At 34.6% G+C, this 24,652-nt stretch overlaps 4 protein-coding genes across 5 annotated transcripts; all 4 read left to right on the plus strand.

The window, feature by feature from the left end:
• Positions 1-72: 72 nt before the first annotated feature.
• On the plus strand, positions 73-1,632 carry ECHIA (enoyl-CoA hydratase/isomerase A). 2 transcript variants are annotated; one of them, XM_022283084.2, is made up of 3 exons: positions 73-688; positions 825-1,107; positions 1,234-1,372. In XM_022283084.2, the coding sequence occupies exons 1-3, from the start codon at positions 279-281 to the stop codon at positions 1,249-1,251; spliced, it is 711 nt and encodes a 236-aa protein (XP_022138776.1). In that variant the 5' UTR covers positions 73-278; the 3' UTR covers positions 1,252-1,372. The 2 variants fall into 2 exon arrangements, with proteins under 2 accessions (XP_022138776.1, XP_022138775.1); XM_022283083.2 differs by having other exon boundaries at positions 78-688; positions 1,295-1,632.
• A 2,769-nt stretch (positions 1,633-4,401) lies between these two features.
• Positions 4,402-5,752, plus strand: LOC111009807 (putative ubiquitin-conjugating enzyme E2 25). Its single transcript, XM_022283016.2, has one exon. It carries the CDS (start codon positions 4,597-4,599, stop codon positions 5,566-5,568), a length of 972 nt encoding a protein of 323 aa, XP_022138708.2. The 5' UTR covers positions 4,402-4,596; the 3' UTR covers positions 5,569-5,752.
• Positions 5,753-11,865: 6,113 nt separating this feature from the next.
• Positions 11,866-15,510, plus strand: LOC111009752 (Protein phosphatase 2C family protein). Its single transcript, XM_022282955.2, has 4 exons — positions 11,866-12,498; positions 13,152-13,522; positions 14,573-14,809; positions 15,001-15,510. Exons 1-4 carry the CDS (start codon positions 12,180-12,182, stop codon positions 15,214-15,216), a joined length of 1,143 nt encoding a protein of 380 aa, XP_022138647.1. The 5' UTR covers positions 11,866-12,179; the 3' UTR covers positions 15,217-15,510.
• Positions 15,511-19,987: 4,477 nt separating this feature from the next.
• On the plus strand, positions 19,988-21,335 carry LOC111009828 (uncharacterized). The gene is made up of 3 exons (XM_022283043.2): positions 19,988-20,134; positions 20,213-20,338; positions 20,668-21,335. Exons 1-3 carry the CDS (start codon positions 20,057-20,059, stop codon positions 21,115-21,117), a joined length of 654 nt encoding a protein of 217 aa, XP_022138735.1. The 5' UTR covers positions 19,988-20,056; the 3' UTR covers positions 21,118-21,335.
• Positions 21,336-24,652: the final 3,317 nt, after the last annotated feature.

The following is a 24,652-nucleotide window of genomic DNA, read 5'->3' on the forward strand; positions in this document are numbered from 1 at the left end:
AACAAACACAAATCAATACGAATTTATTTTATTGAATTGTTTGTTTTCAAATTTCTATTTTTAGATTTCTGTGTCAAGGCTGTATTTACTGGAGAGTTCCTATCTCTGAGTTTATCCACTTTCTGCACAATTGCAATTGCGCCACTGGAGGCTAACGTCAGATATGAGATTTCTACGTTTCTCGATGCCATCTCTTCACTGAACCGCGCCATATCGCACCCAATTCCAGTACAATAACCCATTTTAATTCTGCTTTGCTTCACGATTCTTTGGCCGGAATGGATCCTTCTTCGCCGGAGAAGCTCATACTCGTTGACCGAGAGCCAAACGGGATCGCATTTGTTACTATTAACCGTCCCAAGTCGCTGAATTCGTTAACCAGACCCATGATTGTAGATTTGGCCCACGCGATTAAGAGCTTGGACCGCGACCAGTCGGTGCGGGTCATCGTGCTCTCGGGATCAGGGCGAGCCTTCTGTTCCGGTGTAGACCTTAGTGCGGCGGAGGAGGTGTTCAAGGGGGATGTGAAGGACGTTGAATCCGATCCGGTTCTGCAAATGGAACGCTGCCGGAAGCCGATCATCGGAGCGATTGCGGGGTTCGCGATCACCGCTGGGTTCGAGATCGCTCTGGCTTGCGACATACTTATCGCTGCCAAAGGGGCTAAGTTCATCGACACTCATGCTAGGTTTGTTTGTTATTTACCATTTCTGTAAAGCGAATTAGGATCAAGAATAATTAATTTTCTGAAATCTTTTGGGAAACGCTTTTCTATTGAAATGCCCAATTAAGAACGTGTCATATCTGGGAAAACTTGGTTGCAGATTTGGGATATTTCCTTCGTGGGGATTGTCTCAGAAGCTCTCACGGATCATTGGAGTTAACAAAGCTCGTGAAGTATCCCTAACGGCGATGCCTCTAACTGCAGAGGAAGCAGAGAGGAGGGGTTTGGTGAATCACGTGGTGGAAGGAGGTGAGTTGTTGAAGAAAGCTCGAGAAGTGGCGGAGGCCATCTTAAAGAACAATCAGGACATGGTGTTGAGGTACAAGTCGGTCATTAACGATGGCCTTCAGCTGGACCTTGGCCACGCTCTTGCGCTGGAAAAGGTACTTGCCCAACCCCTTGAAATTTGCTAGAAAGATACTGATTATGAATGATACTAAATTCAATTTTATCCCCAAATTGATGTCAGTGATTGATTGGAGATAATTCATAAGTAGTTTTGTTTTCAGATGACAGAGCTTGTGTAGTAGAGTAGCATTGTCCAATCGACTGTGTGTTACTTTGATGCAGGAGAGAGGGCATGCGTATTACAATGGAATGACAAAAGAGCAGTTCAAGAAAATGCAGGAATTTATAGCTGGTCGGAGCTCCAAGAAACCTTCAAAGTTATAGTCTAAACTAAACGACGAGTTTCCTGTCTCTGTTTCTACAGTTGTGCCAATAATATGGCAAAAACTTGCCTCCTCACCGGTCAGTAGTTTCCCTTCCTCCTTAAATTTGTTTATATATGTAATATGTAATTTGATTTCAGTGGATCAAAAGCATCTGTGCAATTGATATACTTATAGAAATAGATAAAGTAGAAAATAGACAGGTGTTTGGGCAATAAAGTTGGATTTTTGGTGGAATATGGTTTCTTATCTCATGTCATGTGCTGGAGTTTGAGAGCAGATGGGTTAAATTTCAACTTATTGGATGGCGATTTATAGTTGATTTGATATAATCTTAAAAGGGTAAGGAACAAATAACAATTATACGAAAAAATAAATCATACACTTTTCAGAACAACACGATATTTGAATAAATTTTTGGCATGATCTTCACCCACCAAACTGAGTGGTGGCTTCATTAACACAGGTAAGGATAGAGAGCAAAATGGGCTAATTATATAAAGTTTATCCAGTCACCGGCGCTGTTGGGTGGATTTAGATTAGATTAAGATGAGTTATTTTTTATGTAAGAGCCATTAAATGTTTCCCTCTTCGTTTTAAGCTCCCAATTTTCTCCTTGTTCCTGTTGAAATTCGTAGGAGTTTGGCGTCTGCCTGCGCTCACATTTGCTTCCTACCCTTGGTTCCATAATTAATACAAGTTTTGTAATTTTCGTTTAATTCTTAATTGTTTTGATTCGTGGTTAGTTTAGTTGGATTAGTAGGCTTTGATCCTCTATTGATTAGGGTCAATCTCTGGATTAGCAGATTTTGAATCCATAATAGAATCCTTTGGATTAGAGTTCATTTGTGATTTATCTTTTGACTTCACTAATTAGCAAATAACTGGTAGATATTATTTGACATCAAAGGCCAGCCGAGACTCTTGATATATACAAGAGAGACATGTTCACCAGTTAGCGTTTGATAATTGATGTAGGTTCAGGTTTGCTGAGATAAATCTGTTGTAGGGAAAATCCCAGTTTTTTACTTTTTAATAGGTTTCTGATTTCAATCCTGAAATTTTTTAGGTAAATAATAACAAAGAAATGTCAAAGGGGCTAGAGTTAATTAAGAAGGAATGAGTTCGAATGCCATGATGACCACCTACCTTAGGAATTAGTAATTCCTATGTGTTTCTCAACGTCAAATATTGTAGGGTTAGGCGGGCAGTTGTCTCGTGAGATTAGTCGAGATGTATGTAAGCTGGTCTGGACACTAACAGTTTTTAAAAAAATAATAATAATAAAGAAATGACATTCAAATCAAAAGGTGGCTATTCCTTTTCTCCCACGAACCAACCAAAACCCTAAAATAGCAGGGGCCTATTGGAAGAAAAATAAAAAGAATATGAAACAACAAGAAGCAGCAGCAGCCCAGGTCCATAGAAGTGGACTGAACCAAGAAAAACTAATGAAACTAAATTAACTAAAGTGGAAAAATGAGGTTGTCGGGAGTAGATGAGAAAGAACCCTAATTAATTGGCTAATTCATCTATAATTTCTGATTAAATTAACTCTGAGGATGAAGTCGAGTGGCCAGGGGTTGTTCATGTTTGTTCACTAGAACTCGACTCAGGCTAGAGAGAGTGTGCCACTGCTTGGCTATGTTTAGCTTGCGGCTTCCCTCGATTTTCTTCTACCTCTATGATTAAAGGCGTTGTACACTCTTATATTTAACTTTTAGATCTTTTGTAAGTATCATTATCCAGTCATTACAACACCTAACTTTGAGTGTCTCTTTAAGTGTGCAAATATTGTTTCACATCATAGGAACGATGTTGAGTATATAAGGACAACATTTCTATTGACACAACAAATTATGCTTGTTTGGTACGACTAAAAATTGATGTGAGATAATTTTAATCGGCCACGTGAAAATTGATGGATGGAAGAATCAATTTCATATTTGAGAGGGTGATAGACACAGGCGTGTACGACCTAGTGTTGGTGCATTCATCGCATGTTTTCCAATCCACACTTATTGTAGTTTCTCTTCCTTTTAATTGTCAGGTGGTCTTATGGATATCTAAATTGAAAATTGAGATAGAAAAAATTAAAGGGAAAAAGTTGAATGGGACAAATATAAAAAACATGTGATAGAAAAATACAATTTAAGCATGAAGGCATTGATAGGGTGGAGAGATTTACGTACGCAAGTAGGCAATTTAAGCATGAAGGTGCAGTGGAAAAGGAAAGAATTTCGACGTGTCGTCACGGAATAGGAAAATACAAAAGGCGCCCATCTTGCTCTGAAACTGCCACATCAGCTTTTCACCATAATTCAATCCCTATGGTCTATAAAGTGAAAAATATTTTCAACTCACCAAATTCCAGCTTTATACACATAAATTAAATTAAAACCAGATAGCGGATCCATTCATGTGGGAGATTTCGGTCATCTCATTGTTTAGCCCACGTCAATATATACTTATCTGCATAGTCTTCGTGGAGATGAGGTTAGATGCTCACTAACACTAACATTAGATTTATTTAATTGACTATTGAGTTGGTTTCTGAATCATTAAACATTAAACATTAAACATTTAACATATGATATATTTCATTGGTTTTTAATTTAAAATTCCAACGGTAAGTTGTAGCTATGAGATACATGAAAATAAAATAGATCTATGTCTTTTCAAAAAAATCTCTTCCAGTTTTAGGTTTTCTAGAATGGACAGTAGAAATAAATGTTTCATTGTTTTCGTCAATTGTTTGATTTGAAGTAAATGAAAAGTGAAAATGCTGCAAAATAGCACGTGGTATGGTGTTTTTACTGGTAAGATTTATTATGAAAGGAGAAATAAGTGTTTTGAATAATTAAGTAGTTACGGGTAAAAATAGTTAGCTTTTTTTTTGTGCATTTATTTGAGTGAGTTGTCAATTTTTAACAGCTGTAATTAATGTTATTGAAAGGGATCAAGATTTTCCAAAAAAAAAAAAAAGAGAGAGAAGGAAAAAAAAAACTCACCCCGTGACATTTGTAGTCCATAAATAGGCATGGGCGTTTGGTACAAAACTGATTCCTTTTGTAGACACCGCCAAATTGATTAGTTTTCGCGTCACTCTCTTAAAACGACACATTATCCATCGTTTTGAGGGAATCTCTCATCACTCATCGCCCAAACCTCTCCTCTCCTCTCTAAACATTAACATTAAACATGGCTTCGGCTTCGGCTTCACCTCTCTGCAAAGACAACGACCCGGCCCCCCTCGACGGAATCGCCGCCGTGACTCAGCCCGACAGATCGCCACCGTTCAAACGATTCGACATCGTCTCCGACTACTCCGACCACCACTACGCCCACTCGAACTTGTTCGCGAACTGCATTGGATCGTCGGATGTCTCCAAAAAGATTATGCGAGAGTGGAAGATTCTGGAGAGGAATCTCCCCGAATCGATTTTCGTCCGCACTTACGAAGAGAGAATCGACCTTCTACGAGCAGCGATAGTCGGCCCCGCCGGAACTCCCTATCACGACGGACTCTTCTTCTTCGACCTAGCCTTCTCCTCCGATTATCCGATTACTCCTCCGATGGTGTATTACCACTCCTACGGGCTCAGATTGAACCCTAACCTCTACGACGACGGCTACGTCTGCTTGAGCCTCATCAATACCTGGGACGGAAAAGAGGAGGAGAGGTGGAATCCAGCGATTTCCACAGTGCTTCAGATTCTAATATCGATTCAGGCGCTGGTGCTGAACGAGAAGCCGTACTTCAACGAGCCGGAACTGGAGGAGGCGGCGGAGGCAGAGATTTACTCCGACGCCTACAACAAGGAGGCCTACCTGTTCTGCTGCAAGATGATGATGCGTTCCATACAGAATCCGCCGAAGAATTTCGAGGAATTCGTGAGCGATTACTTCCGGCAGCGGGGGGAGGGGATACTCGCCGCTTGCGAGGCATACTCCGACGGCCGCGTCAGAGTTGGGCGCTTCAACGAAACGGAATACTGCGAAAGTGAAAGCGATTATTGCCGTGGGAGGACTAGGAGTAGTCCTCTGCATGTTTCCGCCATTTTTAAGGCATTAATGGAGAAGACGTATCGGGATCTGGACGCAGCCTTCGCCAACAATTCTGCTGCTCTGATCTGCACCTCCAACTCCAACAGGGTACGAAACGAACACTGAATTTGGCCATTTCTTTTTTTAATTTTCTATTTTGAAATTAGTACAATACAGAAATATTTTGGCTGATGATTTGAATTGAAGCAACATAACTTCAGCTTCACCTAGTCTATGCCTTTGCCTATGGAGAGAGAAGTTCTTATTTAATGAATCAGTAGATCAGCTTTTTGATTTTTTTTTATTTTAATTTCAAAATCTCCATGGATTTCAAATTAATTCTATTGTTTGTTATTGCTCGGTGATGTGATTTCAAATCCTACTTTTACTTTTAAAGAATTCAGACCAGATGTATGTGTTCCAATTTCGTTGGATCTAAGTTTAATTACTAATTTAATTTCTTTCTCAAAAAAAAAAATTACTAATTTAATTTTGTCATTTTTTAATTGATAAGTAAGGATTGGAAAGTTGGGTTAATAAACTTATTATTTAATTACACTAATTTCGAATTTTGTTCGTTCCATTATATAAAATAAATTAAAATCACTGCCCGTAATTCAAACCACGGAATTTGAGATTAATTTTTTGAGGGTAAATTTTTTTTATAATTATTTTGTTTTTGCTTTTTGAAATTTTAACAACTATGCTGGCTTCTCTAGAATTTTTTATATGCTTATCACCTTTCTTGACTAAATATTTAAAAAATATATTTTTTTTAGTTTCAAAATTTTAACTAGTAGGTAACAAATGAAATAAAAACATATATTGAAGGATGTTTATAGGCTCAATTTTAGAAAACGTAAAAGAAAGAGTTTTTTTTTTTTTTTTTGAAATCGTAAAAGAAAGAGTTATTAAACGAGGTTGAAATTGTTAACCAAATGGAGTTATATCTTTTTGATAAGTTATTTTAAAATTATTACTTATCTTTAAAAATTTTAAATCTTACTCATTTTCCATTTTGATAATTTAGTGTATTAAAATTTCAAATTTGTTAAATTTCATATGTGTTCCTTGAACGAAAAAAATATTTTAGATTATTGAAAATATGATGCAATGTAATATGATCAATGGACTATATGATAGACTATATGGTAGGATTAGTGAACGATTGAGAACCAAAATAAAAAGCAATTAAAATGCAGTGAAACATCAAGATTATAAAAATTTTAAGAACTAAAATACAAAAAATAATTAAACATAATATTTAAATCAATTTTTGTCAATATAAGCTTAACTAAGCTGTAACGGATAGATCTTGACTTCTAATTCCCATCTCCAAAGATTGTATCAAAAAAAAAATCAATTTTTTTCTCTTTTCTTTTTTCATTTTTTTTTAGTGAAAATCTATTGCTTTCTAAAAGTGGTAAAATTGAGATAAATATATGGAATGAGGCAGAATTTCTATTAGGGTTAGAAAGGAAACTTTCAAGTGTGAAAGATATATGCTATGTGGCATGTGTTGATTTGAAATAAAAAACTTTATGTGTCTCCCTCAGCCAAAAATAAAATGATGGCTAAAGACCAAATAGCAAAACAATTGGCCCAATCACCCACATGGTCATTGTCAAAATTATTGTTATGTTTTTGTCATTATTGGATATATATAAGAATAATAAGACCACAATATTTTGAATATATATATGTGGTTGTAAATTATTGGTACAATTTGGTCTCAGTGACACAGAAAATAAATTGGTTTTGAAATGAGATATATTAAGAGTCTCATACTCAAAAGAAAAAAACATGTTTACTTTACAATCGATATGAACTATTCTTCTTATTCTCAATTGGTTTTGAGATAAAACTCCATGAATATTAATATGATCTTAGAATTTAAAACCTCAAATGGGTCTATAATAAACCTGAGCTACTTTCTAGCGTGAATTAAGTTTAGAATCGGAGGAAGTATTTTTTTAGTATTAATTGGTAAACAAAATAATTGAACAAATAATAATGTAGTTTAAGAGGAGAAATGAGAAAAGAGATTGTGGGGTTAGTGAGCAAATGGAGAAGGGGACATTGTGGTGTGGGGGAGGCCTGGTTTTGGTTTTGGAGGTGTCACCAAAATGAAACAATGACGCCACATACCCCTTGTTTCCCCAATGCCCAACATGCCCCTCTCCCTTTTCACTCTTCTTTCCTTCCTTCTTATAATCTCATCTATACTTTTTATGCCCTCACTTTCTAATTTCTTTTTTTATACCTAAAATAAAAGCTTTTTTGTTTTGTTATATAATTTTTGAAAACGAGCCAAATTCTTAAGCCCTAAAGAGTAATAAGTCCCGTTAGCAAGAATTTAGAGGTCTTAAGTTCAAAAAAAAATAATAATAATTTTATCAATAACAAAAAATGAAATGGTAATCTGATCAATTTTCTATACAAGTCTTTAATGTTTATTCATTCGGTTCTTAAATTTTTAATTATATGTTTTATAGATAAATAAAAATTAGAAATAAGTTAGATAGAAAATTGAAACTCATTTGAAGTTTAGATGAGATGGGTTTGGATAATGAGTAGAATATGTGTTGGCATAGTGATGCAAAAGCATTTTATAATGTCAATAGTGTATGAGTTCATATTTAAAGGCACATGTTGTGACATAAATCTCTTCTCAATATTTATACCATTTTTTAACATTTCAAGGACGTTTTTTTTTTCCAAAAAATAAAAAAAAAACGTCATTTTCATGTGTGTTGGCGAAATGCAAACTTGACGACAGAACTTTGGCACATGGAAAGCATGTGATGACTGATGAAGGAGCAAACAAGACATGGGCACTATGATACGTGGTTGTTAGTTGCAACCTATACATAAGGACTTTTGGCACATTGTTTGGTATATGCTTATTGGAAAAATAACCATGGCGTCTAAAGTTAGCACTCTGATAGGCACAATAGTGATGAATCAATAGAATGACTCAAGGGCTGAAACCACAACTTGTAGGCCGAGCCGAATTACTAGAATTGGTCGAGGCTCATGCTTCATGCCTAATCGACCTGGGTTTCATACCTCAGCCACTTCAGATATTAGCTGAGCCGATTAATACTTCATATCTCGATTGTTTGAGTTATTAGTCGAACTGGCTTATATTAGCTTCAGCAAAATACAAAAAACCTCTAATGGAATCCGTGACAATACGTTGCGATTTTCAAGACTGTTAGAGAGCCTTTGGAAGCCTGTCAGAAGTCTTGTCGAAAGCCAACCTATAAATATAGATCTCTTACTTCATTTTTCATGTACACAAACTTCATTCTCTCTTGAATATAGATCAGACGACCACTGACTTGAACGTCAGAATGCTAACTCTATTTTACAGGTCCAATAATCAGTTCGTCTTCACGGTCTTTGAAAGACCACATAGTGATTACAAAAAAATAAGACAACCACCACTTGAACCACATTGCACAAACTTGATAATAAATAAAATTTGGTTGAGAAAAAAATGTTATATAGAAGATAAAATCATATATTTAGCCCAAATACTTTTTCAAATAAAATAGCCCATAAAAATGATTAGGTGGCTAAGAGGCCCAAGTCACAACCATATAATTGGCCTCTACGTGATGTCAGAAAATGGCACATGCATTTTGCTGAGTTAATTGATTGGTTGCTATCATTATTTGATCGAAAATTTTAATATATAGTTTTTTTTCCTAGGGATTATTTTGGGTTTTTTTTCTTTACTTTTTAATTTCATGGATTTTTTATATACTGTTTTTCCAGAAGTTCAAAGTTTATAGATATAATACATTTATACTTATAAAATATTAGCATTTAGGAATCATCTTGCACGTTAAAAAAAAAATCATTTTGCATAAATTAATGTTTGTTTTTCTAAAACATTATTTTGGTAATATGTTTGTTTTTAATCTCATTTTATTTTTATAAATAAAGTTGTTTATTTGGTTTATTTTTTATCTTGAAAAATTAATGTAGAAACTATAGACAAATTAAAAAAAAAATCTGAAACAACCAAATCAAAGATTATTTAGAAATAAAAATTGACATTTTCTTTAATAGGTAAAATATCGAAGAGCCGACATCAACACACCAAACTTTCTCGTAAATGTGATCCTTTTGCAGCTACGACGACCCTTCTATTCGGTACTATCAGATCACTAAGGTTTATCTACATCTCCAATTCGATGGGTGAATCTTGCAATCAAGCTCTCTTGTGCTTTTACACTCTACTTCTTTGGAGTTGCCAGTTGAAATCTTTATACCCTACTTTACTTTTATTGTAACGTAAAAGTAATTAGAATTCACTCATTTGATTATTTATTTAGAATTTTAGATTGACAATTAGTTTGAGGGGTTTACTTCATTTATTAGATGAATCCATCCACTCGTTAGTTTACAAACACCAATTTAATTAATATTGACAAAGCTTAATAAATGTCATTTATTTTAGAGTTAATGGAAGATAGATGGGTAGGTTCAACATAAAATATGGAAATTAATGCATGAAAAATATCTAAAATTCCAACGATATACTATTTTTTCTATAAAAGGCAATTACATATACTACATATGTAAGAATTTAGTAACTTATTATAAGTTTCCTCCGAAAAAACTATTACAAGCAATAGTATTTAATCTGTTGGGCAATTTTAATTTTGAACTTTAATTTTTTAATATTCTAAAAATGATCTTTAATGTAATAAAAAAAACTCTATAATTAGGTCATTTCATAAATTAAAATAAAATATTGTTAAAAACAATTGAATGATTATCACAATATTATTTATTATTATATTTGAACTCAATGATATTCTTGGATACATGAAATCTATTTCATTCATCTTCAAATTTCGATTTATTAGCAAAATCATGGTTTAGTGGATATAACAATAATTAACTTAATGAGATATAAGCTTTTTTTTTTAATTTCTTGACAAATCATAATAAAACTTTCATAATTAAGAATTTTAAATGAGAGTTCTCGGTATATGTGACGATATGCACTAATACAATAGTCTTACTTTGGAAGACACTGTTTTTCAAAATAGCTCTAGAAGAATCCCTATCATTTTCCTCGCGGTGTATATTTTAATTTTTCTGGTTATATTTCCACTAGGTTTTTCCTTTTATTTTTGTTTCCACAAAATAATTATAAAAAAAAAAAAAGAAAAGAAGAGAGAACCAATCATTAGCTGGCCGCCAAATGGGGGCTTCCACGTGAAACATCCACATGCATAGGTATGCAAATACGCATCGTATCGATTTAACTACTGATTTTCGTAATTAACAACTAATGATTTTTCCTCTACTATAAGCTTATTATATTATATAATTACCTCAATTAAAGTATTAAACAATCATTCCGAGTCTCTGACATTTATCCATTGGTCACATTCACAACTTTAGTATTTTTATGTAATACATTATAATTAATGAACTATACAAATTTATGACCAATCTGAACAATATGCCAAAATACTGGCTTAGGCTAGCATTTTCTATGTTGCTTTTAATAGTATTTTTTATGCCTCGGTTGGAGGCTTATCTTGTCCATATTAAAAGCAGCCGATTCCATCGTATTTTATGGTTTAAAAAAATCAAATCCAAACAATGAATATGTAAAAACTCTTAAAGATTGTGCTTAATTTTACTTCCGAGTAGTTAAAGGTCGTTTGGTAATCTTTTTGTTTTTTGGTTTCTCAGTTTGTGGTTTTCAATTTTCTCAAGAAATTTAATTATTTTACAACTAACTATTTTTTTTGTTTTTCATTTTTTGGAACATTTTCAAAATTATAGAAATTTTGGAAACAATTAAAATATTTTTTCTTGTTCCCATTTTCAATTTATTTTAAAACATAGATGAAAAATTGTTTTACCATACTTGAATTATTAAAGGTTGGAGTCATGTAATTCATTTTTCTTCGTTAAAAATGAACAAACAAAAACAATAAGCATGAACGTTAACAAAGGAGTCATTTTCTAAGATTTTTCATCAATCCGAAACTGTAACCAACTAAAGGGTAGTTTTGGTATTTAAATTGTAATTGATGGGGGCGGCCGGCAGGGCAGGTAGGTTTAAAAGGGTATTTATGTAGCTTTAGTGTGGGGCCCAGGTTGCAATTGAGAAGATGGTTTTGGGCCGAGACCAGATAATATGGGCTGGGCTGAAAAGAGAAAAGAAGAAACCCAGCCCAGCCCAGGAAGATAAAGCGTGTTACGTGACGCCGTTTCGAAGGAGCGTGGGAGGAGGAGGCTAGCAGGTAGAGGGAGGAAGGAAGGGAAGAAAACGCGGCTGACTTTGAGCTGTTGTTTTGAAAAACAAGAAATCAATTCTAATTTCTAAAAGAAAACGCGCAAAATCAAATTTATTAATTATATATAATGTGTGGGAATTGAGAAAAACAGGCTTCATCCGCTGCTAATACCTTAAAATATGGAAAAGTAAAAAAAAAAAGAAAAAAGAGGAGAGGACATTGACAATAACACACCCAACAGAAGGATTCCCCACAGCACCTTCTTCCCCACAACAGAATGAGGAGAAGACCTTCTCTGTTCCTCTACTACCGAACACAAATCTTCAACTCTGCTCCTTCTTAATCAAACTCCCTTCGTTTCTTCAATCCAATTCCTAGGGTTCACTTCAATTCTCAGACATTCAAGCCTCAGAACAAGGTTCTAGGGTATAAGTTGGGGTCAGGATTGCTGAGAGATGTGGGATGCTCCGGGGATTGATGAATCTGCTCTCTCTTTGCTGGAAGCCGTTCGGGCATGCTACTGATGATTTGAGCTCTGTTGGAGTTATCGGAACCAATTGCGGTGGAAAAGACAGTAAGGATAGCTTGCTCTGGTTCTATGATTACGGTAAGTATGGTTCCGGAGAATTTTCCATGGCTGTCGTACAGGCCAACCAGGTGCTTGAGGACCAGTCCCAGATTGAATCTGGTCCTTTTGGCACCTTCCTCGGAATCTACGATGGCCACGGCGGGCCCGACGCCGCCAGATACGTCTGCGATAACTTGTTTAGGCGTTTCCAAGGTTCGTGATTTCCAGTCCCCCTTCTTTTGTGTAAGTTCCTGCTGTATACATATTAAATTTCTCATCTCCGCATCTCCTGTAGTTTCCAACGGCCCACGTTTATTGATTGAGTTGGATTTGATGTTCCCCTTTCCAAGGAACCTATTGATTTCTTGCCTATTTATTACTGACTCTCACTGCTATTACTGATCGTTAGATTGATTTTTTTTTATAATTTTATAATTTGATTGGGGATTTTCTTTTTCGCTTTTCCCCTGGAAATGGGATAACTGTTTGCGGCTTGATTGGTGTTCTCGAGTCTAGAGTAAGTTATAGCTTCTGCAATTGAGGGATATTTAGCTAGCTAAACAGTATTATGTGGTTGGTTTTGTTTGAACTTTGAAGACAATAGACCCCCGTTTCCTCCGGTAGCTGATGATTGTATAATTTCGCTCCATGTTTGAGTCAATAGTTTAAAAAATTTAACCCTCAACTTTGTGTTTCTTGAATTCTTGTGACTTTTTATTTTAGTTTTCTATGTTAAAAAGGAAAAGAGCAGACCTTGATAAATCTGAAACATGTTCCTGAATAGATTTTTCCTTCTTTTTAGTTGTTTTGCAGTCAAGTAAAAGGACTAGGTTGACATTCTTGAATTCCTCTTGTTATTAATGCAGCAATCTCAGATGAAGAACGAGGAGTCGTGACTCGTGAAACCATTCTGAATGCGTTTCGTCAAACAGAGGAAGGGTTCACAACTGTCGTGTCTGAGCTGTGGAGTACTCGGCCTCAGATAGCAACAGTTGGGACATGCTGTCTAGTAGGGGTGATACATGAGCAGACACTTTACGTGGCGAGTCTTGGAGATTCTCGTGCTGTGCTAGGGAAGAAAGTTGGCAACACTGAAGAGATTGCTGCCATTCAATTATCAACAGAGCATAATGCAAATCTTGAGGATATAAGGCATGAATTGAAAGATATGCATCCAAATGATCCTCAAATTGTAGTTCAAAGGCATGGAGTTTGGAGAGTGAAAGGCATTATTCAGGTAAATAATATTGTTATGGTGCGGTTTAGGACCATTTGGTATCTTGCTTTTATTTTCTGTATCATAAATGGCATTTCTAGGCATATTTGGCTTACAACTTTAGGAACTGTTTTCCTGTGCTGCAGCATACTAATCTTCATAGTCTGACTTGTATTGGATGATTGCAATTTTGAACTATGTACATAAAGGGGTGAAGGCTTTGTCAATTTTTTTCCCTGCATTTTTTCAGCTTCAACATATAGAGTGTGGGAGAACAATGTTGTCTGCATACTCTAATTTCAGTGTTCTGTGGCCAAATTTTATAATTTTGGCTATTCCCAAAACTATCAGTGCTTGGTTCTACTTTTTATCATTCAGTCTAAGTGGGGGGACCAAACTGGATCAGTGCACCATTGACTTTGATTTTAGATGCTTGGAACTGGACCAGTGCCATATTATAAAGTTGAAAACACCATGTCTTCAAGGCACGCAGTCAAATTTTTTATTTTTATGTTCAGACTGAAATCGATTTGTTTGGTCTATGGCATGCGTTTTTGTGGCACCAGATTAGTTATCTCATTGGTTTAAGTAATTCTTATTAAGGTTATGTGGAAAATTGTGTTCTGTAATTTATCCGTAATCAGGAGGAACCATGATGCACATTTATCCATTAATTTTTGGTAGATAGATTTTTAAAAGAGGTCCTTTGTTTTTTCAGAACAAAAATGTTGCTGCTTCTCTTAACAGAATAAACCATCTTGCCTGCGGTTCTTTTAGGTTGTGAGAGCGGCCCTTTGAAGTCCTCTGCTATCTGCTTCTTTTAGTTCAACTTCTTAACTTTCCTTTTTCTACAAAATGAAAACGTTATAGGATCAACGAAAACGGTGCGGTTGTGACCTGTGAGGGTGCTGTTTGAAGTCTTCTGCTATCCATTTCTTATAGTTCAATTTCTTAACTGTCCTACAAAATGTTATAGGACATCTGCCAAAATCTCTTATTATTGTTTTCATTTCATTATCATCTTTGTGAAAAGCGAATATATGTTCAACTTTGTTATGATATTTAATGCAGGTTTCTAGATCCATTGGAGATGTCTATATGAAACATGCTAGGTATAATACCGAACGAATCAATACGAAATTTAGACTTCCCGAACCAATGAATATGCCCATATTGACTGCTGTACCTACGATTATTGCTCATCCTCTTCATCAAAACGATTCTTTTCTCATATTTGCCTCCGATGGACTTTGGGAACACCTAACCAATGAAAAAGCAGTTGATATTGTTCATAATCATCCTCGTGCAGTAAGTTTCCATCCACATTCAATTCTTCAGTTTCTATATCATATTTAGATCGATAAAAGAGAAATGAAAAACTATAGAATGACATATCCTAAAGGTGTTATGAGATCTCGTCTACCTTTTCATTTGGCCATTCTGTTAACGTGTTGATGGTTTGTACTTTGTATGGCTTTCTGACATGGTTCTTGATGCAGGGAAGTGCAAAAAGGCTCGTGAAGGCAGCCCTTCAAGAAGCAGCTAGAAAACGAGAGATGCGGTATTCGGATCTCCGAAAGATCGATAAGAAGGTTCGGCGTCATTTTCACGATGACATTAGTGTTATTGTTTTATTTTTCAACCACGACCTTATAGCCAGAAGCAACGTCCTCCTAGATCAGCCATTATCGGTCCGAAGTGCCCTCGATCATTGATTCAAAATTTTTGTTGCTGAATATCATAAAAGAGAAAAAAGAAGGAACAAAAAAATCCTGTAATTTGAACGCTAGATACATCCCGATCCATGAATAGAGAGGTTCGCTGATACGAAGAAACATATTGAGAAGACTCTTCAAAAGTGGTTTTTTTAATTTTTTTTTTCTTTCATTTGTATAACTTGTTGCTAAATATAACGCTGCAGACTCGTGTAGAACCCGGATTAGATATTGAACCTCATCTGGGTTGTTCTTTGCATTCAAGTAAAAATTTCAGTAACCCAATTTTTCAGATATTCGTTTGTATAGCCTTTTTTGTTCTTTAATTTTCAGAGATGGGAAATATTTTTCTAGGAATACTTTGTATGTGACATATTATCTAATGTTTTTTTTTAAATTTTTTTGTGGGAATAATGTTACATTTACAAATACGACTCTTAGAAGTGAAATCTTATGGATTATGATATTGGTGGCTGATGATGCTACGGCTTGTTTTGATAATCATCTTTTTATGGTATATTTAATTAATATTTTCGTGGTTTTATTTTAATAATTTTAATTCCTCGAGATGGCGTTACTGTTGTCTAGTTGCTTTTCTATTAAATACACACGCGCACATGATTTGATTAATTTGATTAATTAATGCTTAAGTGGTAGGAACATTTCCAATCCATTCCACTTTTTAAACCTTAGATGATATACTTACAATGTTTACTAATTTCTAAATGAAGCTGTTCTAGTCATAATAATTTATTTTTGTCGATTTAGTTCTAATCATCTTCATTGGTTCATCAGTTTAGTTATATTTGAAATCCTCAGTAAAAGAAAAAAAAAAAAACCATATATAGACCTCCATATTTTATTTTCTAAATTTTCACGAGTTATGAAGAGACGTATCTACGTGATCCTAGCTCAACGGCTAAAGTATCTTGCTTCTTCTTAAGAGGTCGGAGGTTCAATCTCCCATCCCCATATTTGTTGTTTTAAAGAGCTCGGTCAAATTTGTCTTCATATATATTTGTGAAATTAAAATGTATTTAGAATAATAGTTCAAATGAAATAAACGAGAATGATAAAATATATAAAATTCTACAAATATTATACTAGAAAAATTCATTAGTCCAAAAGGGCTATAATAAATTGAGAGTGATGAAGGTATGGGAGAATAGCCCTAAAACCATCCCAAAAATTTCTGGAACTCACGAAATCAACTTTATATGCATGTACTTTATTTAATTTCATTCATGATTGAACTAAAAATTCGATTACAAAAAACATCTCCATGTGTTGTTTTCACAATTTAAAAATAATACCTATTGATTAACATTTACCATCAACTTCAATATTACATGCATATGACTTAATTAGCACCTTTAGAAACACGTAGGTATTTAAAACTACTTAAAATAAAAGAATTGTAGAACTAAACTTTATAATTATATTAATGTTTCATTTACCAAAGCATAACTTTAATAGAATAATTCAAAGTCACGACTCAACGGGTTAGGTTAAGACATATGTATACAATCATGTAGTTGAGAGTTCGATTCTGCACCCTCACAGATTGTACTAATATATATATATATATATTTAATACAGAGTTATTTTTAATTATAACAAGATCACCAGCTATATGTATACATTAATCATCCTCCCTTCACAAATCAAAATTACAATCCAAATTACAGGACATAGCTTAGAAGATTAATTATACATATATTTCGATCCTATTGTACATTCATTTTTCACAACATAGAAAGATTCATAACTTTGTGGGAAACGCAAAGCTTTCATGCCTTAGCCATTCGTCCGATCCCCAACTTCTCAGCTCCATGCACGTTTCACTTTATTAAACGAGAAAGAAAGAAAGTATTAATTATAGAGATATATATATATATATATTTTTTTTTAAATTTCTTTACCATTGACAAACTGGGATGATGATATATATGATGATGATCTTCAAATCTACGTTTTCTTTTAAGGTCTATATGGTTTGTCACTTGAGAAGTAACGGTGAGTTTCAGTGTCGGAGCCCTTGTCGTAGTTTTTATAACCTAGATTTTCGTCGTCGTCTTTGTTGTTGTCGCTATCATCGACCGTGACATCAGCTTCAGCATTATCTACATCTTCACGTTCAGGTTCATCTGCTATGTCGATCACTCCTGTTTTGGTGGCTCGATCGTTGAAATCTTGGGCCAGCTTACGCACACCCATCTTTCCAACCGTGCCGTCCATGACAGCCTCCGCGGCCAGCAGCACCAGCATGGTAACAAAGAGCAGAAGAAGCACCCTCTTCATCATGATCATAAAAAGAAAAAAACTGGCAAAAGAGATAAGGAAAACAAAATACAGCTTTAATTTATTTAGAGAAAATAGAGAGGCAGCAGACACAATTAGGAGATAATTAATGAATTAAAAGCCAAAATTAGGCATGGAATATTGATTAAGAATTGAAATTTACCTTGTATTTGGTTGCGATAATTAAGAAGCTAATGAAGGATATATATGATATGAACGAGGTAATTAAGAATGAAGCATATATATAGGGCAAAATTTGGGGACTGTGTTATATATGAAAGGCCAATTGCAAATTGCAAGAAATATTCAAAATAACGTCTGAGAGCACTTTGTGAATCATGCAGGAAATAAAAAGTGCGCCAACCCCAGTGGAGGTAGCATAAATGGTTGTCGTTTCATTATTCAGTGTCATGAATAAAATTTTAAATATAACATAACATTTCTAACATGGTTAAGATATATATCATCGATGTGTACCAGACTCTATAGAGGTGGCGAAGCTAATAAACGAAGAGGAATATGGCATAATTGAAATTTTCTGGGTACGTTGATGAAGAGTAAACGATTTGATAGCGTGCCCTTTAATTTTTAGTCAATCGGGCGGGAAGCAGACAATTTGACTCATTCGATAGCTTGAAGGAACATGACAGACGAACATCCACGGGTCTGGGACCCTAATTTGGTGTGGACATACTGCATCATATCTTCTTTGGCCACGAAAGATGCGCCCTTTAATTTTTTTTGTTCATTTTCATTTAAAAAGAATCGATTTAGTTCGGACATATAATTCATTTTCTTGAAATTGGGAAAGGAGTTTTTATTTTCATAATTTATAACTTTTAGTGAAATAATTTCAATGTGAAAATTGTAGGGTTTTTGAAATTTTTTTTTGTAATGTAATAGATTGAAAGTTATTTCGAGAAATACATGGGGATTACTGCTTTCCATTTTTGAGGATTTGAAATTGATTTGAATAATTTTTGTTATCTAATAGTTTGTATTATATGGTTGATTGTGTGCATGATGAAGATTCCAAAGCATAACTTTTTATGATCATAAAATCTCAGTACTGGTTTAATCGCATTAAAAAGATTACCCTAATTCGAAATATCTTTAAAGTACTGTTTTCCATTTTCCAAAATAAAATTATTAATTTATTAAAAAAAAAAAGAAACTTGCGTGGGGCAGACGCAGAGGGGATGCCACCGAAGAAGTAATTATGATTAACGCAATGTCATTGATTTAAGTTTCAACGATTTAATAATTAAATCATGAATTGTATTATTTAATCTTATAAATAATTTTCTAGAATTTCTATTGATATTAAGTCTGCAATAACTGTATGCGAAGATTTATTTTATATATAAACGGATATGTTTTGATAACAAATATCTACAGTAATGATCTCAAACATAGATTTAATGGACAAAAAGAAAGCAAATTTCAAATTTGTGTGTATTAGTAATTATATATTTTTAAAAGACGCCATAAGCTCCCATACTTAAATTAATGAGAGAATGCTAATAATAAAAGAGAGAAGATATTTAGAAACGAAGTTACAATCTTCAAAATAATTATTATATGTTATGTTTTCAATCAAGTTGAACATTTGTCAAACAAAATTTTTTCACCATTATTTTATCATTCACCAATCTTTTAAATTATCATGTTTGCCAACATCTAACTCATCGTGTCTCTAACTAAGAAGTCATGAATCAATCTAAATTTGAGTCACCATGTTCAAGTACGTAGCTCTCGTTTAAAGGGTTTGGGTCCAAATGTTCAAGTTTCCCCTATTTTTTATAATGTAATATAATTATGGGATAGGGAGGCAATTGGAAAAAAAGAAAAAAAAAAAGAAAGAGCCCTAATGTCATGGGTAGGGGTGAAAATCTGGCGGTTCGGTTCGATTTTCGGTCAGGGACAAAGAATCGATTCAAACTTTATCTTAACCGATTCGAACCGGTTCGGTTCGGTTCAGTCTGTTACCTCCATAGTAATGGGTTTCACTCCTTTCCTTGATCCAATCGATTTAAAATTCCAAGGGCCTTGAGAATATTTCAGGTCCAAGCGCCTTGTGTATTGGGCCCAACCCAAAACAGTAGTAAGCCTTTCAAGTCCATTTGGTTTTGAAAAATCCAATGGGGTGAAGACTGAAGAACTTCTTTTTACAAATTTTATTTTATTTATTTATTTTTATATAGCTGAAAGTAAAATATATGTTTGGAAAGGAAAAATTCATATTTATTTAGAGGAGTTTGACAATGGCCAATTAGTGATTCACAAAATTGTATAATTTCAATTCCAAATGTAATAAAGTAAATAAAGTTATTTAAAAATTTATACTGAACCACGTTCAACCTTATATTTAAATTATTTTTGTAATTTTGGAAAAGGTAAAAATTTTCCATTTTGAATCCCTCATATAAAAAATTCCCCCACGTTCCATTTCCATGCCCGTTATTTTCTCTGTTTCATAAGCTGCACCGTATCCATTGGCGCCAAAGATTTTTCAGAACTTCCGAAATTTTCCCGCGATATGGAGAAAAGGATGAAAGAATACCAAACTCCGCAGAGGGATCCTGCGGCAAATCGTAGATCAAGGAAGCCTCAGAAGGTAAAATTTGTTTTTATCGGTTGTGATCATCTCTGTCATTCTTCAATCTGATTTCCTACTTGTTCTGCTTCCGTTAAGATCGCCAAGAGCTTGGCTGCTACATTTTCATCACTTTCTGACGATAAAGTCCAGCCAATTTCGATGGAAGATTTCTCTCCGATTTACGAAGTCTCAGACATCAATCAAGTTCCAGATATGGACCGTGTAAGTTCCGATTGATATTAGTTTTTGGACGATCGGTTCAACTAAACTTTTCATATTGTTCTTTAATTTTTTCTTCTAGTCTTCCCGATTTTCTGTTTTCTGGTTTATCTTCTTTTTCTTAGTTGATCTCAATTTGTGGAGTATTCCTCATGAGAAGAAGATTTATAATCTAATATTTGCTCTGGTCTATTCATTATTTTCTCGCTTATAATCTACTGCAACTGGAGCTTCACTTGAAGTATTTAACGTGTGGTCGAACGATGAAACGATGTATAAATTGATTGATTAGAAATTTTGCTAGTGTTCTAATTCAGTTTTCTATATTTCAGAGTTTCTTGCAAGTTGTTAATCCAGCTCTTTCTGCTTCCTTTGAGAGCTCTTTTTTCCCTGATCTTTCTCCATCGTCAGTTGTCACCGCTGAAAATGAACAGACAGACAAGATTCCTGTTAATTTCGCTGGATCTAATGATTTAGTTAAAGGAAGCGCGTGTTCGGTGGAGGCAGAGATTGCCGTGGATTTTTTAAGGCGTGCTCTGTCTCAAGTCCTGCAATCGACGGATGTTGACCATCAGTCTAAGAAGCTTCTTGATGCATCCATGAGGATCATTGTGGAGGACTTCGTTGCTATACCTCAAGAGCAAGACCACATTGCTCAACTTATTTCTGCCAAAAGTCTTGTACTGTCTCTATGTTTTTTCCTGTGGATCATTATCTTGGCGTTAGCTTTCTTTTTTGGTTCGGGAGCCAAGAGCTCTTTCTCGGGGCCACCGCCAACTTGAAGTGGCGAAGAAATCCCTTATTCTAGCTGCAGAAGTAAGATTTTAATTGATTTTGTCGTAACAGGTATATATCCCTTCTCATGCTTGATACCTTTGAATTCGACGTGGCCTGTTACATCTACTTACACAAGAAACCTGCTGAATCGTGAAATTTTGTAGTCAAAATTTAATCATATATAACATCACGGTTAGCGTACTATGATTTACGCTATTTGATATTTTCTTAAGCTTGCGGATGATCATTTTTAACTTTGATCTTTTTGTAATCCTTTACACATTATGTTAACTGATTATTAGTCAGTCTCTACCTTTTTGTTTGATTACTAAGCGAATATTTAATGTTGTTTTCATTTCCCAAAGATATATATTCCTGCCTAGGGAAATAAGAGCAGTCGTTTTGAATTTGAAACTATTATGACGGGATCCAAACTGCTCTGAACTCTGGAAGATTTTGTTGCATTGATAAGGAGTGTCGAGTCTGATTTGTTATTAAACAACGATTTGTGACGTACAGAAGGTATGTGCGACTTGCTGAGTCTTTTGCATATGGTTCCTGTATTGTTGCATATATTTCTAGCAAATCCTTTCTATCGCTTCCAGGTATGCTATTATAAAATGTTATTTTATCTACAAATTAAAGACGATGACCTGAACAGCGAAATCATATGACTGATTTGAGAGGTATGTTAGTGGCTGGCCCATCCTGAATAATGACAAGACTACGGTCAGCTGAATGTGAATTCTCAGTATTGGATTAATTTAGTCAAACTGATGATCAATCCAATGGGTAAACTTCTCATTCATGCAATTTTCATGAAAGAAATACATTGTAAATTTGTTTCTTTTGGAAGGCACAAAATCTGCCATACAAATGTTAGTACTGATCAAAATCTTAGTACTGATTCCATCCGGTGACTGTATATATGCAGTGGATTACTTGTTTACTACATTTAACAAGGTTCTGGTTTGCTCTCTGATGGTAGTTAGATGTGAACTATAATGATAGGGGTGAAATGACTTGTTTGTTACACCAAATGGACATTGTGGAAGGTTCTGATTGGCTCATTGGTGGTTGATAGATAGAATGATGAGGGTAAATCCCAGTGAGTAAAGTCTCCACAGAAACCATACAGGCTCTCAACGCGGGAACATATACATGTTTCCTAACAGCATGGTAGATTGGCTAACATGCAACTCCTTTAGGTGACTTTTCCTATGGGATCTGTTTTTTGTTCTAATGATTGAACAATTCAGGTTAATTCACTAAGATGTGAAACCTTGACCATCCATGTACATGTACTTCATTGAAAAGATTTGTTCTGTCATGTATAGGAACAGATGGAGAGAAGATAGATGTACTTTCAGGGGGATTATGTCAATTGCAAAGGAAATGGGGGCAAAAAAAAAGGAAAGAGGGATGGGATTTTTCGTGTTTTTCGCATACCGGGCCTTTGCTCGTTCAAATCTTAGATTGCAATAGTTTACCCTTCGAATCAAAAGATATTGATCTTATGATAAAGATCAGTATTTACTAATTATCATAAGATGTCACAGGTTGACATAATTGGATGCGTAGCCACATGCACGAGGTCAGTCCGTTATACGCGACAATTCTGATGATTTTTGTATTATTCCTGCTCAGCATGTCTTGTTCTTATTAAGCTACAGTAAACAATATGCTTAAACCCAAAACTTCGCTGCAGGTTATATGTACCGGCATTATTTTGTAATGAGTTGCAGATAGCTTGTTGCATTAAATGTCAATGCAAATCAGCCAGTGGGGTCCTATCAGCGATCATTAGGCTTTTTTTTCTGAAACTAATTTGCTAAAACATCTTACATGGCCCAGTTGTCAATGAAATTGAAAGAAACAGACCTGCATGCAGCTTCCAGGTATGGATCGCTCAGATTCATCTTCAATTATATTGATCTTTCCCCTCCCTATTGTGATTGGTATTTGTTTTCTGGTATACTCTTTGATCTATTAAACCTTCGCTGCTTTATTGTGTCTGACACGAAGGGGGCAACCTAATCATAATGGTTCTTAGTAAATTAGTCTTTAGCTATATTTTAAGGTTTATTCGGTGGGTTGTTCTCTTGTGTATTGATTACGCATGGTCACAATGATTTCGATAAGAAAGAGGATTAGGTTCATGATTATCAATTAAAATGTATAATATTCAGCTTGTGAAACTCTATTCGGTGGCCTATGAATTCTGTTTTAAGCCTGGGTCCTGATAGCATTATTAGACCTATGAATTTTTGTTGGTGGAATGCTGACATGACCACCAAAAGATTGGCTCCGGTCGAAGGCTGAATTGGAGAAAATAATTAAAATTCCTAATACTATTGTTATAAAGTGTGTTAATTCATATTTAGTCATATTAGAAGATTTGTTGAATAAAAGAACCAGAAAATAGTATGGTTGTCTGACTTGTTGTTTTAGATAGTCTAGCCTTTGATTTATTGTTTTAGATAGTCTAGCCTAAAATTATAAGTGCATGTGTTCCGATCTAGTAAAGGATAGGTTACAAAAATTTCCAAATTTATACGTCATTTAATTGGTAAGACATCAATAATTAAATTTAGAACTTACAGTTTATTAATATGTAACTTGAAAGGTAAGTTTTAGTAATTTAGATTTATCAAATATAGGCATTAGCATTACCTTTTAATTTTAAGCTATACAATTGAAACCTAATCCCTATTTAAGATTAAATAAAAGCTTATTAGAGTGAACAAGGGATTATGTGGAGGAAATGTGGAGGTCGAGCCATAGCTGTACACACCTCATAAAGTGAGAAAACTCCAAAATCCTACGGAACAAAATAAAACAGAGTTGGAGATAAAAGACATTGCCAGATAAACAACCCACATTGCACATGCACTTTTTTCCTTTTTGTTTTCTCTCTTTTCTTCTTCATAATTTATATAATATTTAAACCCCATCTTTTTAGTATCCTCAATAACCATTGCTCAGAATTAAAACCAAGTATCTTGAGGGACCCAATGTAGCCAATTCTGAGTTGCCTACCCAATCACCAACTGGCACGTCCTCAAGGCATAAATTCTTTTATGCCACAATATTTTTGTGGCGCCTTGGACGCCGTGCCACCACTAAATGATCAAAACTACAAGCCATTATAGAGATGGAAAAGTAAAGACATCGAGTAAGAGAACACGTCTTGACAATTAATAAGAATACAAGGAAACAAGCAATTAGGTGAAACAAACAAGAGATCTCAAAGGAATTTTTTGTAAGACCACTTCTTGAACACACAATTGGGTGAGAGCCGTTTAAAGAAAACAAGCAAGCTAAATCAAGATGTTCAACCTATTTCATTTCCTTATTTATTATGAATGCACTAAAATTGATAGATCAATTTGAGGAATATCTATCATGTAAAGAAAAAGAAAATACCTAAACTGTAGCTCATCAGTAAAAGTTAATAGCAACTAATGCTTCTTTAATGAGGTGTTCAAGAGTTAGTAGGAATGTGAATGAGATAATAAAAAACAATCAGTAAACCTGTAC

The sequence above is a fragment of the Momordica charantia genome (genome assembly GCF_013281855.1).
Source record: "Momordica charantia cultivar OHB3-1 chromosome 7 unlocalized genomic scaffold, Mcharantia_2.0 BLBB01000007.1, whole genome shotgun sequence".
Classification (NCBI taxonomy): Eukaryota; Viridiplantae; Streptophyta; class Magnoliopsida; order Cucurbitales; family Cucurbitaceae; genus Momordica; species Momordica charantia.

What these genes read in the sequence shown, in the direction of transcription:
- ECHIA (XM_022283083.2), top strand. Translation starts at nt 279, where the DNA reads ATGGATCCTTCTTCGCCGGAGAAGCTCATACTCGTTGACCGAGAGCCA. An exon ending in TTCATCGACACTCATGCTAG is followed by an intron (nt 689 to 824) that starts GTTTGTTTGTTA and finishes ACTTGGTTGCAG; the next exon opens with ATTTGGGATATTTCCTTCGT. An exon ending in ACGCTCTTGCGCTGGAAAAG is followed by an intron (nt 1,108 to 1,294) that starts GTACTTGCCCAA and finishes ACTTTGATGCAG; the next exon opens with GAGAGAGGGCATGCGTATTA.
- LOC111009828 (XM_022283043.2), top strand. Translation starts at nt 20,057, where the DNA reads ATGGAGAAAAGGATGAAAGAATACCAAACTCCGCAGAGGGATCCTGCG. An exon ending in GATCAAGGAAGCCTCAGAAG is followed by an intron (nt 20,135 to 20,212) that starts GTAAAATTTGTT and finishes GCTTCCGTTAAG; the next exon opens with ATCGCCAAGAGCTTGGCTGC. An exon ending in AAGTTCCAGATATGGACCGT is followed by an intron (nt 20,339 to 20,667) that starts GTAAGTTCCGAT and finishes TCTATATTTCAG; the next exon opens with AGTTTCTTGCAAGTTGTTAA.
- LOC111009807 (XM_022283016.2), top strand. Translation starts at nt 4,597, where the DNA reads ATGGCTTCGGCTTCGGCTTCACCTCTCTGCAAAGACAACGACCCGGCC.
- LOC111009752 (XM_022282955.2), top strand. Translation starts at nt 12,180, where the DNA reads ATGCTCCGGGGATTGATGAATCTGCTCTCTCTTTGCTGGAAGCCGTTC. An exon ending in CTTGTTTAGGCGTTTCCAAG is followed by an intron (nt 12,499 to 13,151) that starts GTTCGTGATTTC and finishes TTATTAATGCAG; the next exon opens with CAATCTCAGATGAAGAACGA. An exon ending in GAGTGAAAGGCATTATTCAG is followed by an intron (nt 13,523 to 14,572) that starts GTAAATAATATT and finishes TATTTAATGCAG; the next exon opens with GTTTCTAGATCCATTGGAGA.